The following is a 19,783-nucleotide window of genomic DNA, read 5'->3' as shown; positions in this document are numbered from 1 at the left end:
AATATAAAAACTAGGCTGCTTATTATATTTTTTTTCTTTTAAAGATACTATAAACTTTTAGAATACTCTTACATGTAATAGTTAGAAATAATTAAATTCAATACTTTCCATTATGTTTTATTTAACATGATGAATCTTAACATGATTACATAGGGGAAACAAATATAATGATGTCTTAAAACCACAACATTATGTGTGTCCAGATAATTAAATGTGGGGCAAAAAGGTATTTTGTACAGCAAAGGAAACCAGAAACAAAACAAAAAGACAAACAACTGAATGGGAAAATATACTTGCAAATGAATCAAATGAGAATATACTGCTTATAAAAGACGTGCTTTAGGGCAAAGGACACATACAGATTGAAAGCAGGGATGGAAAAAAGATATTTCATGCAGTCAGAAATGATAAGAAAGTGGGGGCAGCAATATTCATATCAGACAAAATGGACTTTAAAACATAGAAAGATAAGGACAGTACATAATGAAAAAAGGATCAATAGGAAAAGACATTGCACTCATTAACATATAAACACCTTATACAGGAGCACCTAAATACATAAAACAATACTAACAGACATAAAGGGAGAAACTGACAGAAATACAATAATAGGAGACCTTAACACCCTACTCACATCAATGGAACAGATCTTCCAAATAGAAAATCGATAAGGCCACAAAGATTCTTACAGTAGGACTTAATTGATATTTTCAAGAAAGTACATTTAAAAAATTCAGAATTCATTTTCTTCTCAAGTGCAAATGAAACTTTCTCTGGGAGAGACTATCTAATAGGAGATAGAACAAGTCTCAACAATAAGAGGACAGGAATTATTTCAAGCATCTTTTCTGACCAAAATGGCATGAAACTGAAATTAATCTCAGAAAGAGAAACAAACAAGTAAAAAAAGATTACATGTGGAACGAGCAACATAAGACTAAAAAACAATGGGTCAACGATGAAATCAAAGAAGAAATTTAAAACATACTTTGACAATTCAGTGCTAGTGATGCAATGTACAACATTACATACATATAATTAAGATTGTTGTACATTATATATCAAAGAAATAAATTCTAAGAGCTCTCATCACAATGGAAAATCATTTCTATCTTTAATTTTATATCTTTATGAGATGATGGAGTTTACTAAACTTACTGTGATAATGATTTCATGATGTACATCAGTCAAATCATTATGTTATACTTACATAGTGCTGTGTGTCAATTATATCTCAATAAGACTGGAAAAATAAAAAAACAAAAACAAAAAGACAAATACTTTGACAAAAATTACAAAACAAACCAGTACAAATCTGTGAGATACAACAAAAGCAGCTCTAAGAAGGAATTTCATGCAATACAGGCCTTCCTCAAAAAACAAGAAAAATCTCAAATAACAACTTAACATATCACCTAGAAGAATTAGAAAAAGAGGAACAAACAAAACCTAAGGTTTGCAGAAGAATGGGGAAAAAAAGTTAAAGTTAAAAGAGGAAATAGATTAGACATTCATAAAATAGGAGAAAAAATTCAATAAAAACAAGAGCTAATTCTTTGAAAGGATAAACAAAATCAACAAACCTCTGCCCAGACTCATGAAGAAGAAAAGAGAGACTCAAATAAAATAAGAAAAGAAAGAGGAGAAATAACAACCTATAAAAGATATACCAAAAATAAATAAATAAGAGAATACAATGAACAAATAAATGCCAACAAATCAAAAATGAATCAAGAAGAAAAAGATAATCTGAACAGACTGATCACTACAAGTGAAATAGAATCTGTAACTTAAAAAAAAACCTCCTTGTAAACAAAATCCAGGACTGGACAGCTTAACTGGGGAAAGTTACCAAACATGCAAAAAAGAACTTATACCAATCCATCTCAAATTTCTTCCAAAACATTACAGAGGGGCCATTCTCAAAGTCATTCTAGAAACCATCATCACCCTGATACCAAAAATAGACAAAGACACTACAAAAAAGTAAAATCATAAGTCAGTATCTTTGATGAATATAGATGCAAAAATTCTCAACAAAATATTGGCAGACCAAATACAAAAACACCTAAAATGTATCATACATCTTGACCTGGGTGGATTGATTTCAAGGTCAGAAGGATGATCCAATATATACAAAGCAATCAATGTGACACACCATACCAACAAAAAGAAAAACAAAAAACACATGATCATCTCAATAGATGTAGAAAAAGCATTTAACAAAATTCAGCACACATACAGATGATCAACAAGCACATGAAAAGATGCTCAACATTGCTATTATAATTATAATAGTGTCTGACTTTTTGCGACTCCATGCACTGTAGCCTACCAGGCTCCTCTGTCCATGGGGTTTTCCAGGCAATAGTACTGGAGTGGATTGCCATTTCCTTCTCCAGGGGATCTTCCCAACCCAGGGATTGAACCCAGGTCTCCCACATTGTAGACAGACACTTTACAGTCTGAGCCACCAGGAAAGCTTTATTATAATTATTAGAGAAATACAAAGCAAAACTACAGTGAGGTATCACCTCTCACTGGTCAGGATGGCTATTATCAAAAATCTACAAACAATAAATGCTGGAGTGAGTATTGAGAAAAGGGACAACTACCATGGAAAACAGTATGGAAGTTCCTCAAAAAACTAAAAATAGAACCATCATAAGACTCAGAAAACCCACACCTGGACATATACCAGAAGCAAACCATAATCCCAAAAGATAGATGCACCCCAGTGTTCACAGCAGCACTATTTATGACAACCAGGACATGGAAGTAGCCTAAATGACCATCAGTGGAAGAATGCATAAAGATGATGCAGTAAATATTTACAATGGAACATTACTCAGCCACAAAATGTAATGAGATTAGGTCATTTTTAGAGACATGGATGGACCTAGACAATGTCATATAGAGGGAAGTCAGTGAGAAAGAGAAAAACAAATATTGTATAATATCACTTATATAAATGGTAAAGATGATCTTATCTGAGAAGCAGAAACAGAGACAGTCTTAGAGAACAAATGTATGGGTAGCAAAGGGGAAGGAAGTGGGAAGAATTGGGAGATTGTGATGCACACATATATACTACCAATGCTATGTATAAAATAGATAACTAATAAGAACATACTGAAGAGCACAGGAAAGGACATAATGCACTGTGGTGTCCTGAATGAGAAGGAAGTTCAAAAGGGAGGGAATATATGTTTATGTTTGGTTGATTCATTTTGCCATAAAGTAGAAACTAACACAACATTGTAAAACAACTGTACTCCAATAAAAATAATTTTTAAAAACAAGTAAATAAAAATAGAGAAAAATTAAAAATAAAAGGCAACCCTCAGAATGGGAGAATATATTTGCAAATGAAGCAACCAACAAGGGATTAACATCCAAAATATCCAAACAGCTCATTCAACTCAAAAAAAAATAATAATAATAACTGAATCAAAAATTGGGGAGAAGATCTAAACATACATTTCTCCAAAGAAACCATACAGATGGTGAGAAACAACATGAAAAGATGCTCAACATCACTAAATATTAGAGAAATACAACTAAAACTATAATGAGAGATCACCTCAGGCTAGTCAGAATGGCTATTATCAAAATATCTACAAAACATAAATGCTGGAATCTGCAATGTATATAAGCAATTCATACAACTCAGTAACAGAAAAAAAGACAGCCCAATCAAAAAATGGGTAGAAGACCTAGATAAACATTTCTCCAAAGAAGATATACAGATAGCCAGTAAACACATGAAAAGATGCTCAACATCACTAATTATTAGAGAAATTCAAATCAAAAGAACAGTGAGATATCAACTCACACCAGTCAGAATGGACATAGTCAAAAAAAAATCAACAAACAATAAATGCTGGAGAGGTTGCAGAGAAAACAAAACACTCTTGCATTGCTGACGGGAATGTAAATTGATACAGTCACTACAAAGAACAGTATGGAGATTCCTTAAACAACTAGGAATAAAACTATCATATGGACCAGCAATCCTACTATTGGGCATATACCCTGCCAACACCATAATTGAAAAAGACACATGTATCCCAAAGTTCATATTAGCATTCTTTACTCCATAGCTAGCACATGAAAGGAACCTGGACATTCATCCATCAATGGATGAATACTCAATGGACAGGTGAATGGATAAAGAAGATGTGGTACATATATACAAAGGGATATTACTTAGTCATTAAAAAGAATGAATTTGAGTCAGTTCTAGTGAGGTGGATAAACTTAGAGCCTGTGATACAGAGTGCAGTAAGACAGAAAGAGAAAAACAATTATCATGTATTAATGCATATATATGGAATCGAGGAAAGTTGTGTTGATGAACTTAAGTTGCAGAGAAGGAATAGATATGCAGATATAGATAAATGACTTGTGGACACAATTGGAGAAGGAAAGAGTAGGATGAATGGAGAAAGAAGAAACAATATATATACACTACCATGTGTAAAATAGATAGTAAGAAGATGCTATATAACACAGGAAGTCCAGCTTGGAACTCTGTAATGACCTAGAGGGACAGCATGGGGGGTAGGAAGGAGGCTCAAGAGGGAAGAGATACATATTTAATTATGGCTGATCAGTACTGTTGTATGGCAGAAACCAACACAACACTGTAAAGCAGTTTTTCTACAATCAAAAATATTTTTTTAATAAATTAAAAATGAATGCTGTAGAGGGTGTGGAGAAAAGGGAACTCTCTGACACTATTCACTGGAATGTAAATTGGTACAGCCATTATGGAGAACATTACGGAAGTCTTCAGGAAAAATAAAAATAGAACTACCATATGACCCATAAATTTCACTTCTGGGCATATACCTGGAAAAAAACATAATTCAAAAATACACCGACCTCAGTGTTTACAGCAGCACTATTTACAATAGCCAGGAAATGGAAATAATATAAATGTCCATTAATAGAAGAATGGATAAAGAAGATGTGGTAAATATGGATGCTATACTAATATGTATTTATGTTGTTATTATTGTTCAGTTGCTCAGTCAGGTCTAACTCTTTGTGACCATATGGACTGCAGAACACCAGGCTCCCCTATCTTTCACTATCTCCTTGAGTTTGCTGAAACTCATGTCTAGTGAATGTGCCATCCAACTATCTCATCCTCTGTCATCCCCTTCTTCTGCCTTCAGTCTTGCCCAGCATCAGCATCTTTTCCAATGAGTCAGCTCTTCCCATCTTTGCTTCAGGTGGCCAAAGTACTGGAGTTTCAGCTTCAGCATCAGTCCTTCCAATGAATATTCAGGGCTGGTATCCTTTAGGATTGACCGGTTTGATCACCTTGCTGTCCAAAGGACTATCAAGACTCTTCTCTAGTATCACAGTTTGAAAGCATCAATTCCTCAGAGCTCACTTTTACTTTTCACTTTCATGCATTGAAGAAGGAAATGGCAACCCACTCCAGTGTTCTTGCCTGGAGAATCCTAGGGATGGGGGAGCCTGGTGGGCTGCAGTCTATGGGGTCGCACAGAGTCAGACATGACTGAAGCAACTTAGCAGCAGCAGCAGCAACAGCCTTCTTTATGATCCAACTCTCTTATCTATACATGATTACTGGAAAAATCACAGCTTTGACTATATGGACAATTGGCAGCAAAGTGATATCTCTGCTTTTTAATACACTGTCTAGGTTTGTCAGTTTTCTTTCCCAAGAAGCACATATCTTTTAATTTCCTGGCTGCAGTCACTATCCACAATGATTCTGGAGTCCAAGAAAATAAAGTCTGTCACTGCTTCCATTTTTTCCCCATCTATTTGTCATGAAGTGATGGGACTGGATGGCGTGATCTCAGCTTTTTTTAAATGTTGAGTTTTAAGCCAACTTTTTCACTCTCCTTTCATCCTCATCAGGACTCTCCTTAGTTCCTCTTCACTTTCTGCCACAAGGGCAGTGCCATTTGAGGTTATTGATATTTCTCACAGCAATCTTTTCTCCAGCTTCACCCTCATCCAGCCCAGTATTTTTCATGATGTACTCTGCATAGAAGTTAAATAAGCAGGGTGACGATATACAGCCTTGACATACTCCATTCCCAATTTTGAACTAGTTTGGTGTTCCATGACTGGTTCTAATTATTGCTTATTGACCTGCATACAGGTTACTCAGGAGGCAGGTAAGGTCTGGTATTCCCATCTCTTTAAGAATATTCTAGTTTTTTGTGATCACACAGTCAAAGTCTTTGGTGTAATAATGAAGTAGATGTTCTTCTGGAATTTCCTTGCTTTTTCTAAGATCCAGGGGATGTTGGCAAATTGATCTCTGGTTTCTCTGCCCTTTTTAAATCCAGCCTGTACATCTGGGAGTTCTCGTACCGTTCACGTACTGTTGAAGCCGAACTTGTAGGATTTTGAGCATTAGTTTGCGAGCATGTGAAATGAGTACAATTGTGTGGTAGTTTGAACATTCACTGGTATTGCCTTTCTTTGGGAATGGAATGGAAAATGAATTTTTCCAGTCCTGTGGCCACTGCTGAGCTTTGCAAATTTGCTGGAGTACTAGTGCACCAGTTTCACAGCATGATCTTTTAGGATTTGAAATACCTCAGCTGGAATTCAATCACCTCCACCAGCTTTGTTCATAGTGATGCTTCCTAAGGCCCACTTGACTTTGTACTCCAGGATGTCTGACTCTAGTTGAGTGATCACACTATCATGGTTATCTCGGTCATTATGATCTTTTTTGTATAGTTCTTGGGTATTCTTGCTACCTCTTCTTAATATCTTCTGCTTCTGTTAGGTCCATACCATTTCTGTCCTTTATTGTGCCCATCTTTGCATGAAATGTTCCCTTGGTATCTCTAATTTTCTTGAAGAGCTCTCTAGTCTTTTCCATTCTATTGTTTTCCTCTATTTCTTTGCATTGTTTACTTAGGAAGGCTTTATTATCTCTCCTTGCTATTCTTTGGAACTCTGCATTCAGATAGATATATCTTTCTTTTTTTCCTTTGCCTTTGGTTTCTCTTCTTTCTTGATTTAGGTCACTTCTGAATGACCTAGTGGTTTTCCATACTTTATTCAATGTGTGTGAGTCTGTGTGTATTTACACATATAGTCACCATATCTGAGGTGGTTCAACAGAATATTACTAAGCCATAAAAAAGGAACACAATAATGCCACTTGCAGAGGAGTGAATAGACCTTGAAACTGATGTACAGAGTGAAGTAAGTCAGAAAGAGAAAAAAAATCATATCATATATCACTTTTATGTGGAATCTAGAAAAATGGTACAGATGAACTTATTTTCAAAGCAGAAATAAAGACAAACATGTAGAGATAAAACTTACGGATACCAAGTGGGAAAGAGTGGGTTGAATGAATTGGGAAACAGAGATCAACATATATACACTATCATGTATGAAACAGATAACTAATGAAACCTACTTTATACCACAGGGAACTCTACTCAGTGCTCTTTTGTAACCTAAATGTGAAGGAAATCTAAAAAAGAGGGGATACATGTATATATATAAATGATTCACTTTGCTGTATAGAAGAAAGAAATACAACACTGTAAAGCAATTATGCTCCAATTTTTTTTAAAGATACTATGAAAAAGAAGTCAGAGAGGAAATATCATGTACTTAAATTGAAGTGGTCTTTTTAGAAAACTTTCAAAATGCTTCTCTCAGTAGTTCCCAGTTATTTGTGTTAATTCTGGTTTCATCTATTATGTAATTTTTATTTTAGTGGATGAGCAAGCAAGGCATGTACCTCTTCTGGGTGCAGTCAAACAGGTTTTCCTTAAGGTAAAAAAAATACATTCAGATGTACTAAAAATGGTAAATTAACCATACTAGGGATTCTTAGATATCTATAAGAAGTTTTATTTGATGCAAATTCATATTTAGGTATCAACTAAATATCTAGTAGGAACTTTAGGCATTTAAAAGCATTAATCCATATTGTTCTATTCATATGTCAGAGTTTTAGGCTTTCAAAATGTTTTACTGATAGATGACATATATTTTTGAGAAAGACCTGGTTGTATGCATAACAAGAATTACTTTTGTCAAAAATTACACTGCAGTAACTATTAGAAGATCTTGGTTTTCATCCTGAATTGTAAACATACACAATAAGCCTCAAAACATATTTCCCTCAAAGAACCCTGGGCAGCTGGATCCCTAAAATCCCTCTGGCTCTTACCATTTAGTGAGTACTCTATTTGTCTAAAGAGAGGCAACCATTTTGGAAGAATGGGTAAGGAAAACGTAGCATACACATAAAAAGAAATAACATTCAACCTTAGGAAATAAGAATCCTGCTATATTCAACAATACGGATGAACCTTAAGGACGTTACATAAAGTGAAATAAGCCACCCACAGAAGGACAAATACTGCATGATTTTGCTTATATGAGATATCTTACATAGTTACAGAAACTGAGAGTGTAATAGTATTTGCCAATGGCTGGGGGGGAAAGGAAATGGAGATTTGCTATCCACTAGAATTAAAGTTTTAGTTATGTAAAACAGGTAAGTTCTATTCTACAGATCTGCTGTTCAATATTGTGCCTATGATTAAGAACACTGTATTGCACACTTAAAATTTTGCTAAGAAGGTAGATCTTATGTTAAATTCTCTTATCACAGCAATGAATGTTAATTCAAAATTATAGAACCACAATACATATTTAATCAAATTATTTTGCTGCTGTGAATAAGCAACAATAATATACAGAACCACAGCTTCTTCACTGTACATTTTAGTCTCATAATTGTCATAAATAAGGTGGTAAAGAGAAATACCTGTTTGATACAATTAGTATCAGAGAAGGCAGTGGCACCCCACTCCAGTGCTCCTGACATGGAAAATCCCATGGACAGAGGAGCCTGGAAGGCTGCAGTCCATGGGGTTGCTGAGGGTCGGACACGACTGAGCGACTTCACTTTTACTTTTCACTTTCATGCATTGGACAAGGAAATGGCAACCCACTGCAGTATTCTTGCCTAGAGAATCCCAGGGATGGGGGAGCCTGGTGGGCTGCTGTCTATGGGGTCACACAGAGTCGGACACGACTGAAGTGACTTAGCAGCAGCAGCCGGGTTAGTATATGTAATATTTATTTTGTAGAATGAAATTATAGTCTGTTACTTCTAATAAACTTATCTTATTTAGTTGGATAATTGTTGATTCACTAACGCAATCTTTGTGCTATCCATTATATAAATCCATACCATATATATAAATGTATATATTACAGAATTAGTTTGATTAGTTTCATATACCATGTTAATTTGACTTTCAGTTTTTTGAGTGGTAAGAAATATTTTAGCTCTTGTAGGATGGCTTATAGGATAGTTATATTGACAGAGTTACGATACTGATAAAACCAAACTTACTGTTTTACTTGCCATAGCAATGAGTGGAATAATCTGGTTTGCAGACTACTAATTTCATGTCTATAGCATATACATCAATACATTTGTGCAGGAGCTTGTAAATCTGCACTTCAACAAACACTGAAGGTAATTCTGATGTAAATATTACAAACACACACACACACACACAAAACCCCATATGAGAAATATTGTTAAACTTGGAATTATTAGCATATATTTGTCTGTCATTTAGTCGCTAAGTCATGTCCAACTCTTGTGACTCCATGGACTGGAGCCCACCAGGCTCCTCTGTCCATGGGATTTTCCAGGCAGGAATACTGGAGTGGGTTGTCATTTCCTTCTCCAGGGGATCTTCCCAAGCCAGGGAATGAACCCATGTCTCCTGCATTGGCAGACGGATTATTTACCGCTGAGCCACCAGGGAAGCCATTAGCATATATATATATAAAATGTATATATTCCAAACATATGAAAGATAGTACACCATATAGGGGTGTGTGTGTGTATATATATATACACACACATATACACACACTAATGTGTACATATGTGTGTGTATATCTAATTTATGTGTTTGCATATAATACATGGGCCTCTGTGGTGGCTCAGCGGTTAGGAATACACCTGCAATGCAGGAGATCTGGGTTCAGTCCCTGAGTCAGGAAGATCCCCTGGAGAAGGAAATAGCTACCCACTTCGGTATTCTTGCCTGGAAAATCCCATAGACAGAGGAGCCTGGTGGGCTACAATCCATGGGGTCACAAAAGAAACACACACATATTTACCTAGTGTCCTTTCAATGGCAATCTGTAATGTCATCTTATTCCTCCTTCTTCATACTTCTCTTGCCTATATGACACCTTATCCCTTGTATTTCCTCCTATCTCTCTTCCTCCTACCTTTTAGACTCCTATCAATGTGCTTTTGTTTTTTTTACCATCAATATCAAGTACATATCAGTTGTGCTTCTACTCACAGCTGTTGAATCATATAAATAGATACTGTTTATCAGATGGCTTTAATATGTCTCAAAGAGACTTCAAACTACTTATATCTAAAACAACTCTCAATAATCACAGTATTTCTATTCGAAACTTGACCTTTCTTCAACATTTTCCAACTCAGTATACCTCTGGCCTTCACCAGTTTATGCCAGCTAGAAAATGATGCTTTATTAGAACAACACCTTCTTTAACATTCTTCATTACAGAGGTCTTTATCATTATACCTCCTAAATATCTACCAAGTCATTCTACTTCTTTATCGCCATCAATATCATCCTAATACAAGCTATCATGATTTTTTTTTGAATTACAGCAATCACCTCTTAAGAGGTTTTCTGTAGCTAATCTAGCCTCACTTCAAATCAATCCCTATACTTCAGTAAGAATCATCATCTGAAAATGCAAACCTCTTCATTTAATTGATTTTGATAAAAATCTTTCAATAAATTCTCAGTATTCTTATCAAATTTTTACATGTCTCAAAATACACTTTTAATCTAGATTTTACCTATGACTTCATTTCACTAATTCCACCATTCTTCACTCAATTACTGATTTTACTTTACACTTCAATGATAACAGTGCATTAAAAATTTTAAAACACAATAAAAATGTATTTTCTTTTTAAAAATATTATATCCTAAAATTATGTTTTGAAAACTCTGCAGTTTCATGAGGCCATGTCTTGAGTTTCTAAAGAAATAGATCATATTCACCCATATCATAGGGTTCAATTTTTGCCTCCAAATATCATGGTACATAGAAGATCTACTTACAAAACAAAAGGCAAATTATTTCCAAGACTATTCAATTAATTTGAAAAGAAATGCCAAATATGAACTGGCACACTAAGGAACAAAACTGTAGGAACAACTCTTATTTCCTTTCACAAGTTTTGATCAAAATCAAATTATTTTTCATTGATTGAGTGATAAACAAATACCTGATGAAATGCTTCATCTTTCAAAATTCCACTCTATATATCAGTACCCAATCTTCAAAATTTCCTCAGCTCTGATAATTACTCTTTATAATTTTCCTGCATCTGTTAATTTTTTAAGATATCTAATTCTTTAAAGGCCCAAATATAGTTGTTCTTGAATCCAAATTTTGCCTCAGGCAATGACATCAATGCTAAGTTGATAGAAACTGTCTACTTACCATATTGTAGGTGGCTCAGAACCTTCTATTTCTAAGTAATCATATTTTTCTTCCATTTGGAAATCAGTAAATATGAGTGAAATTGTATCCCCAGGTTCTGCTACAATGGTCCAAGTGCAATCAGCATTATTATGGTACTCATTAGGAAAACTAGGGCTTGATATGATGCCACTAGATCCTCTCATTGTTCCTCCACATGCATCTTCAGCTGTTGAAAACAAAAATGAGATGTTCAGATATAAATCATTAAGAGAAATGTGGTTAAATCAATTGTTAATATTACTGAATAAAGGTAACAGGACAAATGTTGTGAAACCAAATGCACGTTATACTAATAGAGATTAAATAAAATGTTAAGTTTATAAAAATTTTAAATCACATATATAAATATAAATGCTATCATGACTGGGCTTCCGGGGGGTGCTGAAAGTGAAAGTGAAGTAGCTCAGTCATGTCCAACTATTTGTTACCCCATGGGCTGTAGCCTACCAGGCCCCTCCCTCCATGGGATTCTCCAGGCAAGAATACTGGAGTGGGTTGCCATTTCCTTCTCCAGGGGATCTTCCTGACCCAGGGATCGAATCCCGGTCTCCTGCATTGCAGGCAGACGCTTTAACCTCTGAGCCACTAGTGGTCCTGGGTGGCGGTAGTGGTAAAAATCCACCACTGTGAATCCACTGTGAGTGCAGGACATGCAAGAGAGGTCAGTTTGATCTCTGAGTAGGGAAGATCCCCTAGAGTAGGAAATGGCAAATGGCAACACAGACAGAGGAGCCTGGCAGGCTACAGGACATGGAATCACAAAGACTCAGACATGACTGAGCAAGGAAGGATGGAAGGATAGGCTATCATGATTATTTTATAAACATTGGTTGAAAGAGCAATGATGTAAATAAAAATCTATATTCCAATCAGAGCTCAGAGTAAAAGAATTAAGATTCTCTTTTCATTGACTAGATGGTGGAGTAAAACAAAAGAAACATTGTTCTTAAGGTCTAAAATGGGAAATTTTGAGTCACTTTATGCATATTCATGATAGGTCTCAGCTTTGCTTTTATTCCCTTAATGTAGTTATGTACCAAACATATAATATGAAAGAATATAATAAAAAATAAATTTTTGTCATTGACATTCAAAAGTTATTGAAAATGATTGTAGAAATGCAATTTAAATAAAATACATCACATATCTAGGACACTTTAATTAGAAAGAAATAATATAGCAACTACAATAATATACTCAGCAACACATCTTTAGTAACATGTTCCCTATGACTATGAAGCAATGTAAGCATATTTTGCTACATATTCATATGATACATGTATACACCATAGATAATAAAGCCTTCCTCAGTGATCAATGCAAAGAAATAGAGGGAAACAACAGAATGAGAAAGACGAGATCTCTTCAAGAAAATTAGAGATACCAAGGGAATATTTCAGGCAAAGATGGGCTCGATAAAGGACAGAGATGGTACGGACCTAATAGAAGCAGAAGATATCAAGAAGAGGTGGCAAGAATACACAGAAGAACTGTAAAAAAAAGATCTTCATGACCCAGATAATCATGATGCTGTGATCACTCATGGGCCTTAGAAAATATCACTACTAACAAAGCTAGTAGAGGTGATGGAATTCCAGTGGAGCTATTTCAAATCCTTAAAGATGATGCTATGAAAGTGCTGCACTCAATATGCCAGCAAATTTGGGAAACTCAGCAGTGGCCACAGGACTGGAAAAGGTCAGTTTTCATTCCAATCCCAAAGAATGCTCAAACTACTGCACAATTGCACTCATCTCACATGCTAGTAAAGTAATGCTCAAAATTCTCCAAGCCAGGCTTCAGCAGTACGTGAACTGTGAAATTCCAGATGTTCAAGCTGGTTTTAGAAAAGGCAGAAGAACCAGAGATCAAAGTGCCAACATCTGCTGGATCATGAGAAAAGCAAGAGAGTTCCAGAAAAACATCTATTTCTGCTTTATTGACTATGCCACAGCCTTTGACTGTGTGGATCACAATAGACTGGAAAATTCTGAAAAAGATGGGAATACTACCACCTGACCTGCGTCTTGAGAAATCTGTATGCAGATCAGGAAGCAACAGTTAGAACTGGACATGGAACAACAGACTGGTTCCAAATAGGAAAAGGAGTACGTCAAGGCTATATATTGTTACCCTGCTTATTTAACTTATATGCAGAGCACATCATGAGAAATGCTGGACTGGAAGAAGCACAAGCTGGAATCAAGATTGCCGGGAGAAATATCAATAACCTCAGATATTCAGATAACACTATCCTTATGGCAGAAAGTGAAGAGGAACTAAAAAGACTCTTGATGAAAGTGAAAGAGGAGAGTGAAAAAGTTGCCTTAAAGCTCAACATTCAGAAAACTAAGATCATGGCATCTGGTCCCATCACTTCATGGGAAATAGATGGGGAAACAGTGGAAACAGTGTCAGACTTTATCTTTTTGGGCTCCAAAATCACTGCAGATGGTGACTGCAGCCATGAAATTAAAAGACGCTTACTCCTTGGAAGGAAAGTTATGACCAACCTAGACAGCATATTGAAAAGCAGAGACATTACTTTGCCAAAAAATGTCTGTCTAGTCAAGGCTATGGTTTTTCCAGTGGTCATGTATGGACGTGAGAGTTGAACTGTGAAGAAAGCTGAGTGCCGAAGAATTGATACTTTTGAACTGTGGTGTTGAAGACGACTCTTTAGAGTCCCTTGGACTGCAAGGAGATCCAACCAGTCCATTCTAAAGGAAATCAGCCCTGGGTGTTCTTTGGAAGGAATGATGCTAAAGCTGAAACTCCAGTACTTTGGCTACCTCATGCAAAGAGTTGACTCATTGGAAAAGACTCTGATGCTAGGAGGGATTGGGGGTAGGAGGAAGAGGGGATGACAGAGGATGAGATGGCTGGATGGCATCACCGACTTGATGGATGTGAGTTTAAGTGAACTCCAGGAGATGGTGATGGATAGGGAGGCCTGGCATGCTGATTCATGGGGTCACAAAGAGTAGGACATGACTGAGCCACTGAACTGAACTAAACTGAACTGACATCAGTGACTGGTTGAATAGACCTATCAACTTATCATATTGTAGGTGGCTCAGAACCTTCTATTTTATATCATACTTTTCTTCAATTTGGAATGTTTGTACTAATGTTATGTTTGGACATTTGGACCTGCAGTTTTCATTTTCCAATAAGGGCCATAGATTCTCCATGAGTCTATTTTTAGCCAATGGAGTATGTTAACAGAGAAATTATATGATCACCAATGCTTAATGCTAAAACATAAGATAAAGCTCATTGTTTAATAAAGAAATTGAAGCTATAAAATTTGGTTTAGGCCAGTCAATAGGTTACCGGTCTATTTGTACAATAAAATTACTGAAGACTTATGCTGTTGTCTTGAGCCATTCAGGGTATTCCTTCAACTCAAATCAAATGTCTGGGGAAATATCTAGCTCTATAATGACCAATTATTTTTTGATGAAATAGCTAACACTCTTTAAGGTTAATAAACAGAGATATACAGCATTCTATTTTACTCCACAATGGGGACAGAATGGCAATATGCTTTGGTACTAAGAACAATTTTCTCATTAAATTGTATGCATTAAATAATATTAGCTTCATTCTGCCCCACTCTTTATCCACCTAGCTCCATAATTCAAAAGTTAAAAGCATAAATATATTGCTCTTAAAAGATAACTTAATTTTTATCATACACTACAGTAAGTATGGTATTTATTTTCATGATGCCCTCTCTATTTTTTTTTATGTTTGATGAGTAATTAGTATGAACTAGTAGTCCAGTACAGACTATGAGATATATTACTATAATTTTCTTGCCAGAACACACAATGTCTTCCCTCAATATGTTAACTTAAACCTCTGGTGAAAATGTCCTACAGCTTTCAATCCAGAACCACAAATTATTTCCACTCTTTGTCTTCTCAGTAGTAACACCAAAGTTGAGTATTGCTTCAGAAATGAAATGTTACACTATCATATATTTGTAGTGTAACTGGTATACAACATACTCAAACAAGTTCTGTGAGCTCTTTATATCCTGTCTAGATAAAATCTCAGGGAGAAACATTTCAGTTCATACTCAGAATAAGAAAAAAATACTCCAGTTTTTAATTCAAGAATATAAATTTATCTATTAGTGTGTCTAGTCCTGGATGTTGTCATTCAGTCACGCAATCATGGCCAACTCTTTGTGACCCCATGGATTGCAGTGCACCTGGCCTCCTTGTCCCTCACCATCTCCCAAAGTCTGCCCAAGTTCATGTTCATTGCATCAGTGATGTCATCCAGACATCTCATCCTCTGATGCCCTCTTATCCTTCTTCCCTCAATTTTTCACAGTATTAGGGACTTGTCCAATGAGTTGGCTGTTAGTAGCAGATGGCCAAAATACTGAAGCTTCAGCATTGGTCCTTCCAACGAGTATTCAGGGTTGATTTCCCTAAAGATTGACTGGTTTGATCATCTTGCTGTCCAAGGGACTTTCAGGAGTCTTCCCTAGCACCACAGTTCAAAAGCATTTTTTCTGTTCTGCCTTTATAATGGGCTGGCTTTCACAACTGTACATGACCACAGGGAAGACCACAGCCTTGACTACATGAACCTCTATCGGCAGAGTAATGTCTTTGCTTTTCAACATACTGTCTAGGTTTGTCATAGCTTTCCTTTCAGAAGCAATCATCTTCTGATTTCATGACTACAGTCACCATCTGCAGTGATTTTAGAGCCCAAGAAGAGGAAATCTGTCTCTACTTCCATCCTTCCCCCTTTTATTTGCCATGAAGTAATGGGGCTGGATGCCATGATCTTAGTTTTCTTAATATTTAGTTTTAAGCTGGTTCTTTCACTCTCATCCTTCACCTTCATCAAAAGGCTTTTTAGCCCCTCTTCATTTTCTGCCATTAGAGTGATATCATCCACATATCTGAGGTTGTTGGTGCTTCCTCCGCCTATCTTGATTCCATTTTGTAACTCATCCAGCCCAGCATTTCTTATGATGTGTTCAGCATAGAGGTTAAACAAACAGGGTGACAGCGGACAGCGTTGTCATACTCCTTTCTCTATCTTGCACCAATCAGTTGTCCCATACAGGGTTCTAACTGTTGCTTCCTAATGTGTGTACAGGTTTCTCAGGAGACAGGTATGATGGTCTGGTATTCCAATCTTTTTAAGAGCTTTCTGCAGTTTAATGATCTACACAGTCAAAGGCTTTGGTGTAGTCTTGCAACAAAGATAGATGTTTTTCTTGTCATGGTGAATGGGCCTGTGTAATGCAACGAAGCTATGAGCCCTGCCATGTAGGACTACCCAAGATGGACGAGTCATAGTGGAGAGTTCTAACAAAACATGATCCAATACACTGGAGAAGGGAATGGCAAACCACTGCATTATACATGCCGTAAGAACCTCATGAACTGTATTTAAAAAAAGGTCCTAGTTAATCACACACAAAAAATTGATTTCATTTGGGTAAAGATTCTTTGTTTCCCTTAGCTAAGGCTTGCGGCAGATGGGGCAGAGGTGAAGGAGTGAAGTCAGCTTTTCTTTCCCATTGCCCCCTCTAGAATTTCTTTTCATCTATCCTTACTCACTGAGTTCCCTACGATTCTTCCTAGATTTGGAAGTAAAAGTGATCAGGGCACATGAATATTATTTGCCTCACACTGATTTGGTACTGGTTTCCAAGGTCTTTGGCAGATGATTAAAGAAAGATGATTTATTTTGACTGTAAATCTTTTCAAGGGACCCTCAGAAGTACCCAAAACAGTTCCCTTGTTGTGGGTGAATTGTTTCTCTGGCTAGCTGCTTATTTTCTCCACCCTACTGTTAGGTAGGAAATTAGGCAGGAGCAACCAAAGGTGGTCTAGCCAAAAAGGTCTAGCCAAAAAGGATGCAAGCTATTCTCTAAACCTCATCCTGGACACACCCAGAGGAGCTAATAGATATGCTACAAGATAACCTCAGAGACTTTTCCAACTCCTGCACATCAACCCTAGGCACACAGTAGAAACAAACTAACCATGGGATCTTCCACTTAACGGTAGGCAGCAAGGAGGCAATTAAGTGTTCATAAATATTCTATACATATATACATCTGATTATATTGCAGAGGACACAACCAAACTGAGGAGACAGGAAATATAAAAGAGGGGAAGCTAAGAGGGAATAGTGGCAAGAATGACTCTTTTGAGGTCGGTCTGTTCCCATGTCTTGGGTGTGTCTGTTTAATAATGGTATATCTGCTTGAGCTGTAACTGAGCTATAACTTGTCTGTTGTTTTAAACCCTTTAGTCTGAAGATGTTCCAGAAGATGTTCCAAATTTTTATTGCAATGAGAGAATCGAGAGAGAAATAACCAACCCGAGAACACCATGTGTATAGAATGGTATGCTTGTATTACCTTTCCAATTATATTTATTTATCCTTACGGGTAGACCTCTTGGGCAGGATCTAAGATAATTCCAGGCCATAACTCCCTCACAAAAGTCTTGCATATGGTCAAGGAAACATGTCCCATTTATTTATCGTCTGTGGAAATGCAATTTCTTCCCAAATGTAGACTTCTTGGTTTGCAACAGATATTTAAATATTTCAGCTAAGGTCATAATAATAATACACTATGTCCCCCAAGATCCAGAGCAAACAAATCCATTTGTCTGCAAGGTCTCCTTTAAGAATTAATCTAGGCACATAGAAGAGAGCCATCACCCCAAATTCTTGCCACATGAAATGCAGAGTAATTCATAGAATAGTTCACCCCATGGAAAATCTTATTTTACAGAAAAAGAACTTGAACCCAAAAGTATAATTGACCTGAGCGAAAACAAGCATGGGAACTGAGGTCTTCCAGCATTCAGACCAATGCTCTTGCCAATTCCTGTATCAAGTTCTTAGTTCAGTACACTTGTTTGCTCTCTTTATTACTACAGAGACTATCATAGAATCAGTAAGTGACAAAATTGTGAAATAAGCTTGCTTTTAGCACGTTAGATATGCAACATTTTGGCTAGGTGACCTATTTGAATGCCAGAACATTTGTATTGTGATTCAACCTGGATTTACTATCATATTTATAAAAACAAATACAGTTTTATCTTACAGTAGAATGTATTGCTTAAATAAAAACTTTATTTTGTATCAGAGTTAGAACAAGTAAAATGCAGAACTCAAACAAACCATGAGACTTTTATATATAGTGCTGTTCTGTCTCTGCTAAATAATATTGCCTGGTCTCTGGACAAAGTGCCTTGATACATATTGTGACAATGACAGAACCTTTATTCTTTCAGCATCAGTCTGTCTTGGTCACCAGCCTTGCTCATTTGATTAGTGTTGCCTGTAGTATTTTCTGTCTCATGTCACAGAAAGGGCAGGGCTCATAGAAGTTATTCAACAGAACCACAGAACATAGAACATTCAATAGAACATACTCAAGATACATATGGGGTGATACTGTTTATTTGTATAAACTTTCTTTGAATTTTAAAGTTAATTCATTTGGTCATCTATTCAAAAAATGTTCTTTGAGATATACTAAAACATCAGGAGAAACTGTTAGTCTTTCATGCTACAGTGGTTATTTAAGTCAGCATGATACCTGCCTAACTGATAATTCTATATATACCAGAGATTAAGGCTCTAAATAAGTAACAAAAAACATACAAAATTACATTTCTATCAGGTATCTTGAAGAAGGAGTGTTTAGTACCAACAATGTATGTTTGTGGCTTTGAAGTAGGAAGTGATGATGGACTAGAAACCTGAAGGGTGAATAGTTAAGTATTAACTATATGAGAAAATGAACATTGTTTTGAGTATATACACTTGTTTTTTCACCAGAGGAAATGAGCATTCTCCAAAATTCCCCAAGCTGAAAAAAAAATCTGTATGCAACTTCCAAGACCTTGCAGGACCCTTTTGACAAGACTATGGGATGCATTCAGAAAAATGGAAAAGTTATTAATGCGTTTCCAGCAAAGAGATGACATGATTGGTTTTGAGTCTTAAAAACATTCTTTCTGCTCTATAAAGATGAGAGAGAAAGGAAATAATGGAAGATATAGATTAGGGGACTGAATCAAGAATCCAGTCAATGTTTATCATGCTTTATTACTTCCAAAGATAAACCATCTCTCATTTATTCAGTAGTTTAGAATATTTTTGTCTCAGTATCTTC

The 19,783-nt window shown here is 36.1% G+C and overlaps 1 protein-coding gene across 3 annotated transcripts in view; it reads right to left on the bottom strand.

Moving 5' to 3' along the window:
* The window catches only part of CSMD3 (CUB and Sushi multiple domains 3), a 1,381,373-nt gene that overhangs the window by 951,040 nt on the left and 410,550 nt on the right, over positions 1-19,783 (bottom strand). For all 3 annotated transcript variants that reach the window (XM_068983804.1, XM_068983805.1, XM_068983806.1), the window contains exon 5: positions 11,560-11,767. In XM_068983804.1, coding sequence (XP_068839905.1) covers positions 11,560-11,767 — 208 coding nt within the window. The remainder of the gene's footprint in view (positions 1-11,559; positions 11,768-19,783) is intronic.

The sequence above is a fragment of the Capricornis sumatraensis genome, chromosome 11 (genome assembly GCF_032405125.1).
Source record: "Capricornis sumatraensis isolate serow.1 chromosome 11, serow.2, whole genome shotgun sequence".
NCBI lineage: Eukaryota > Metazoa > Chordata > Mammalia > Artiodactyla > Bovidae > Capricornis > Capricornis sumatraensis.
This window is presented reverse-complemented; position numbering and strand designations above follow the sequence as displayed.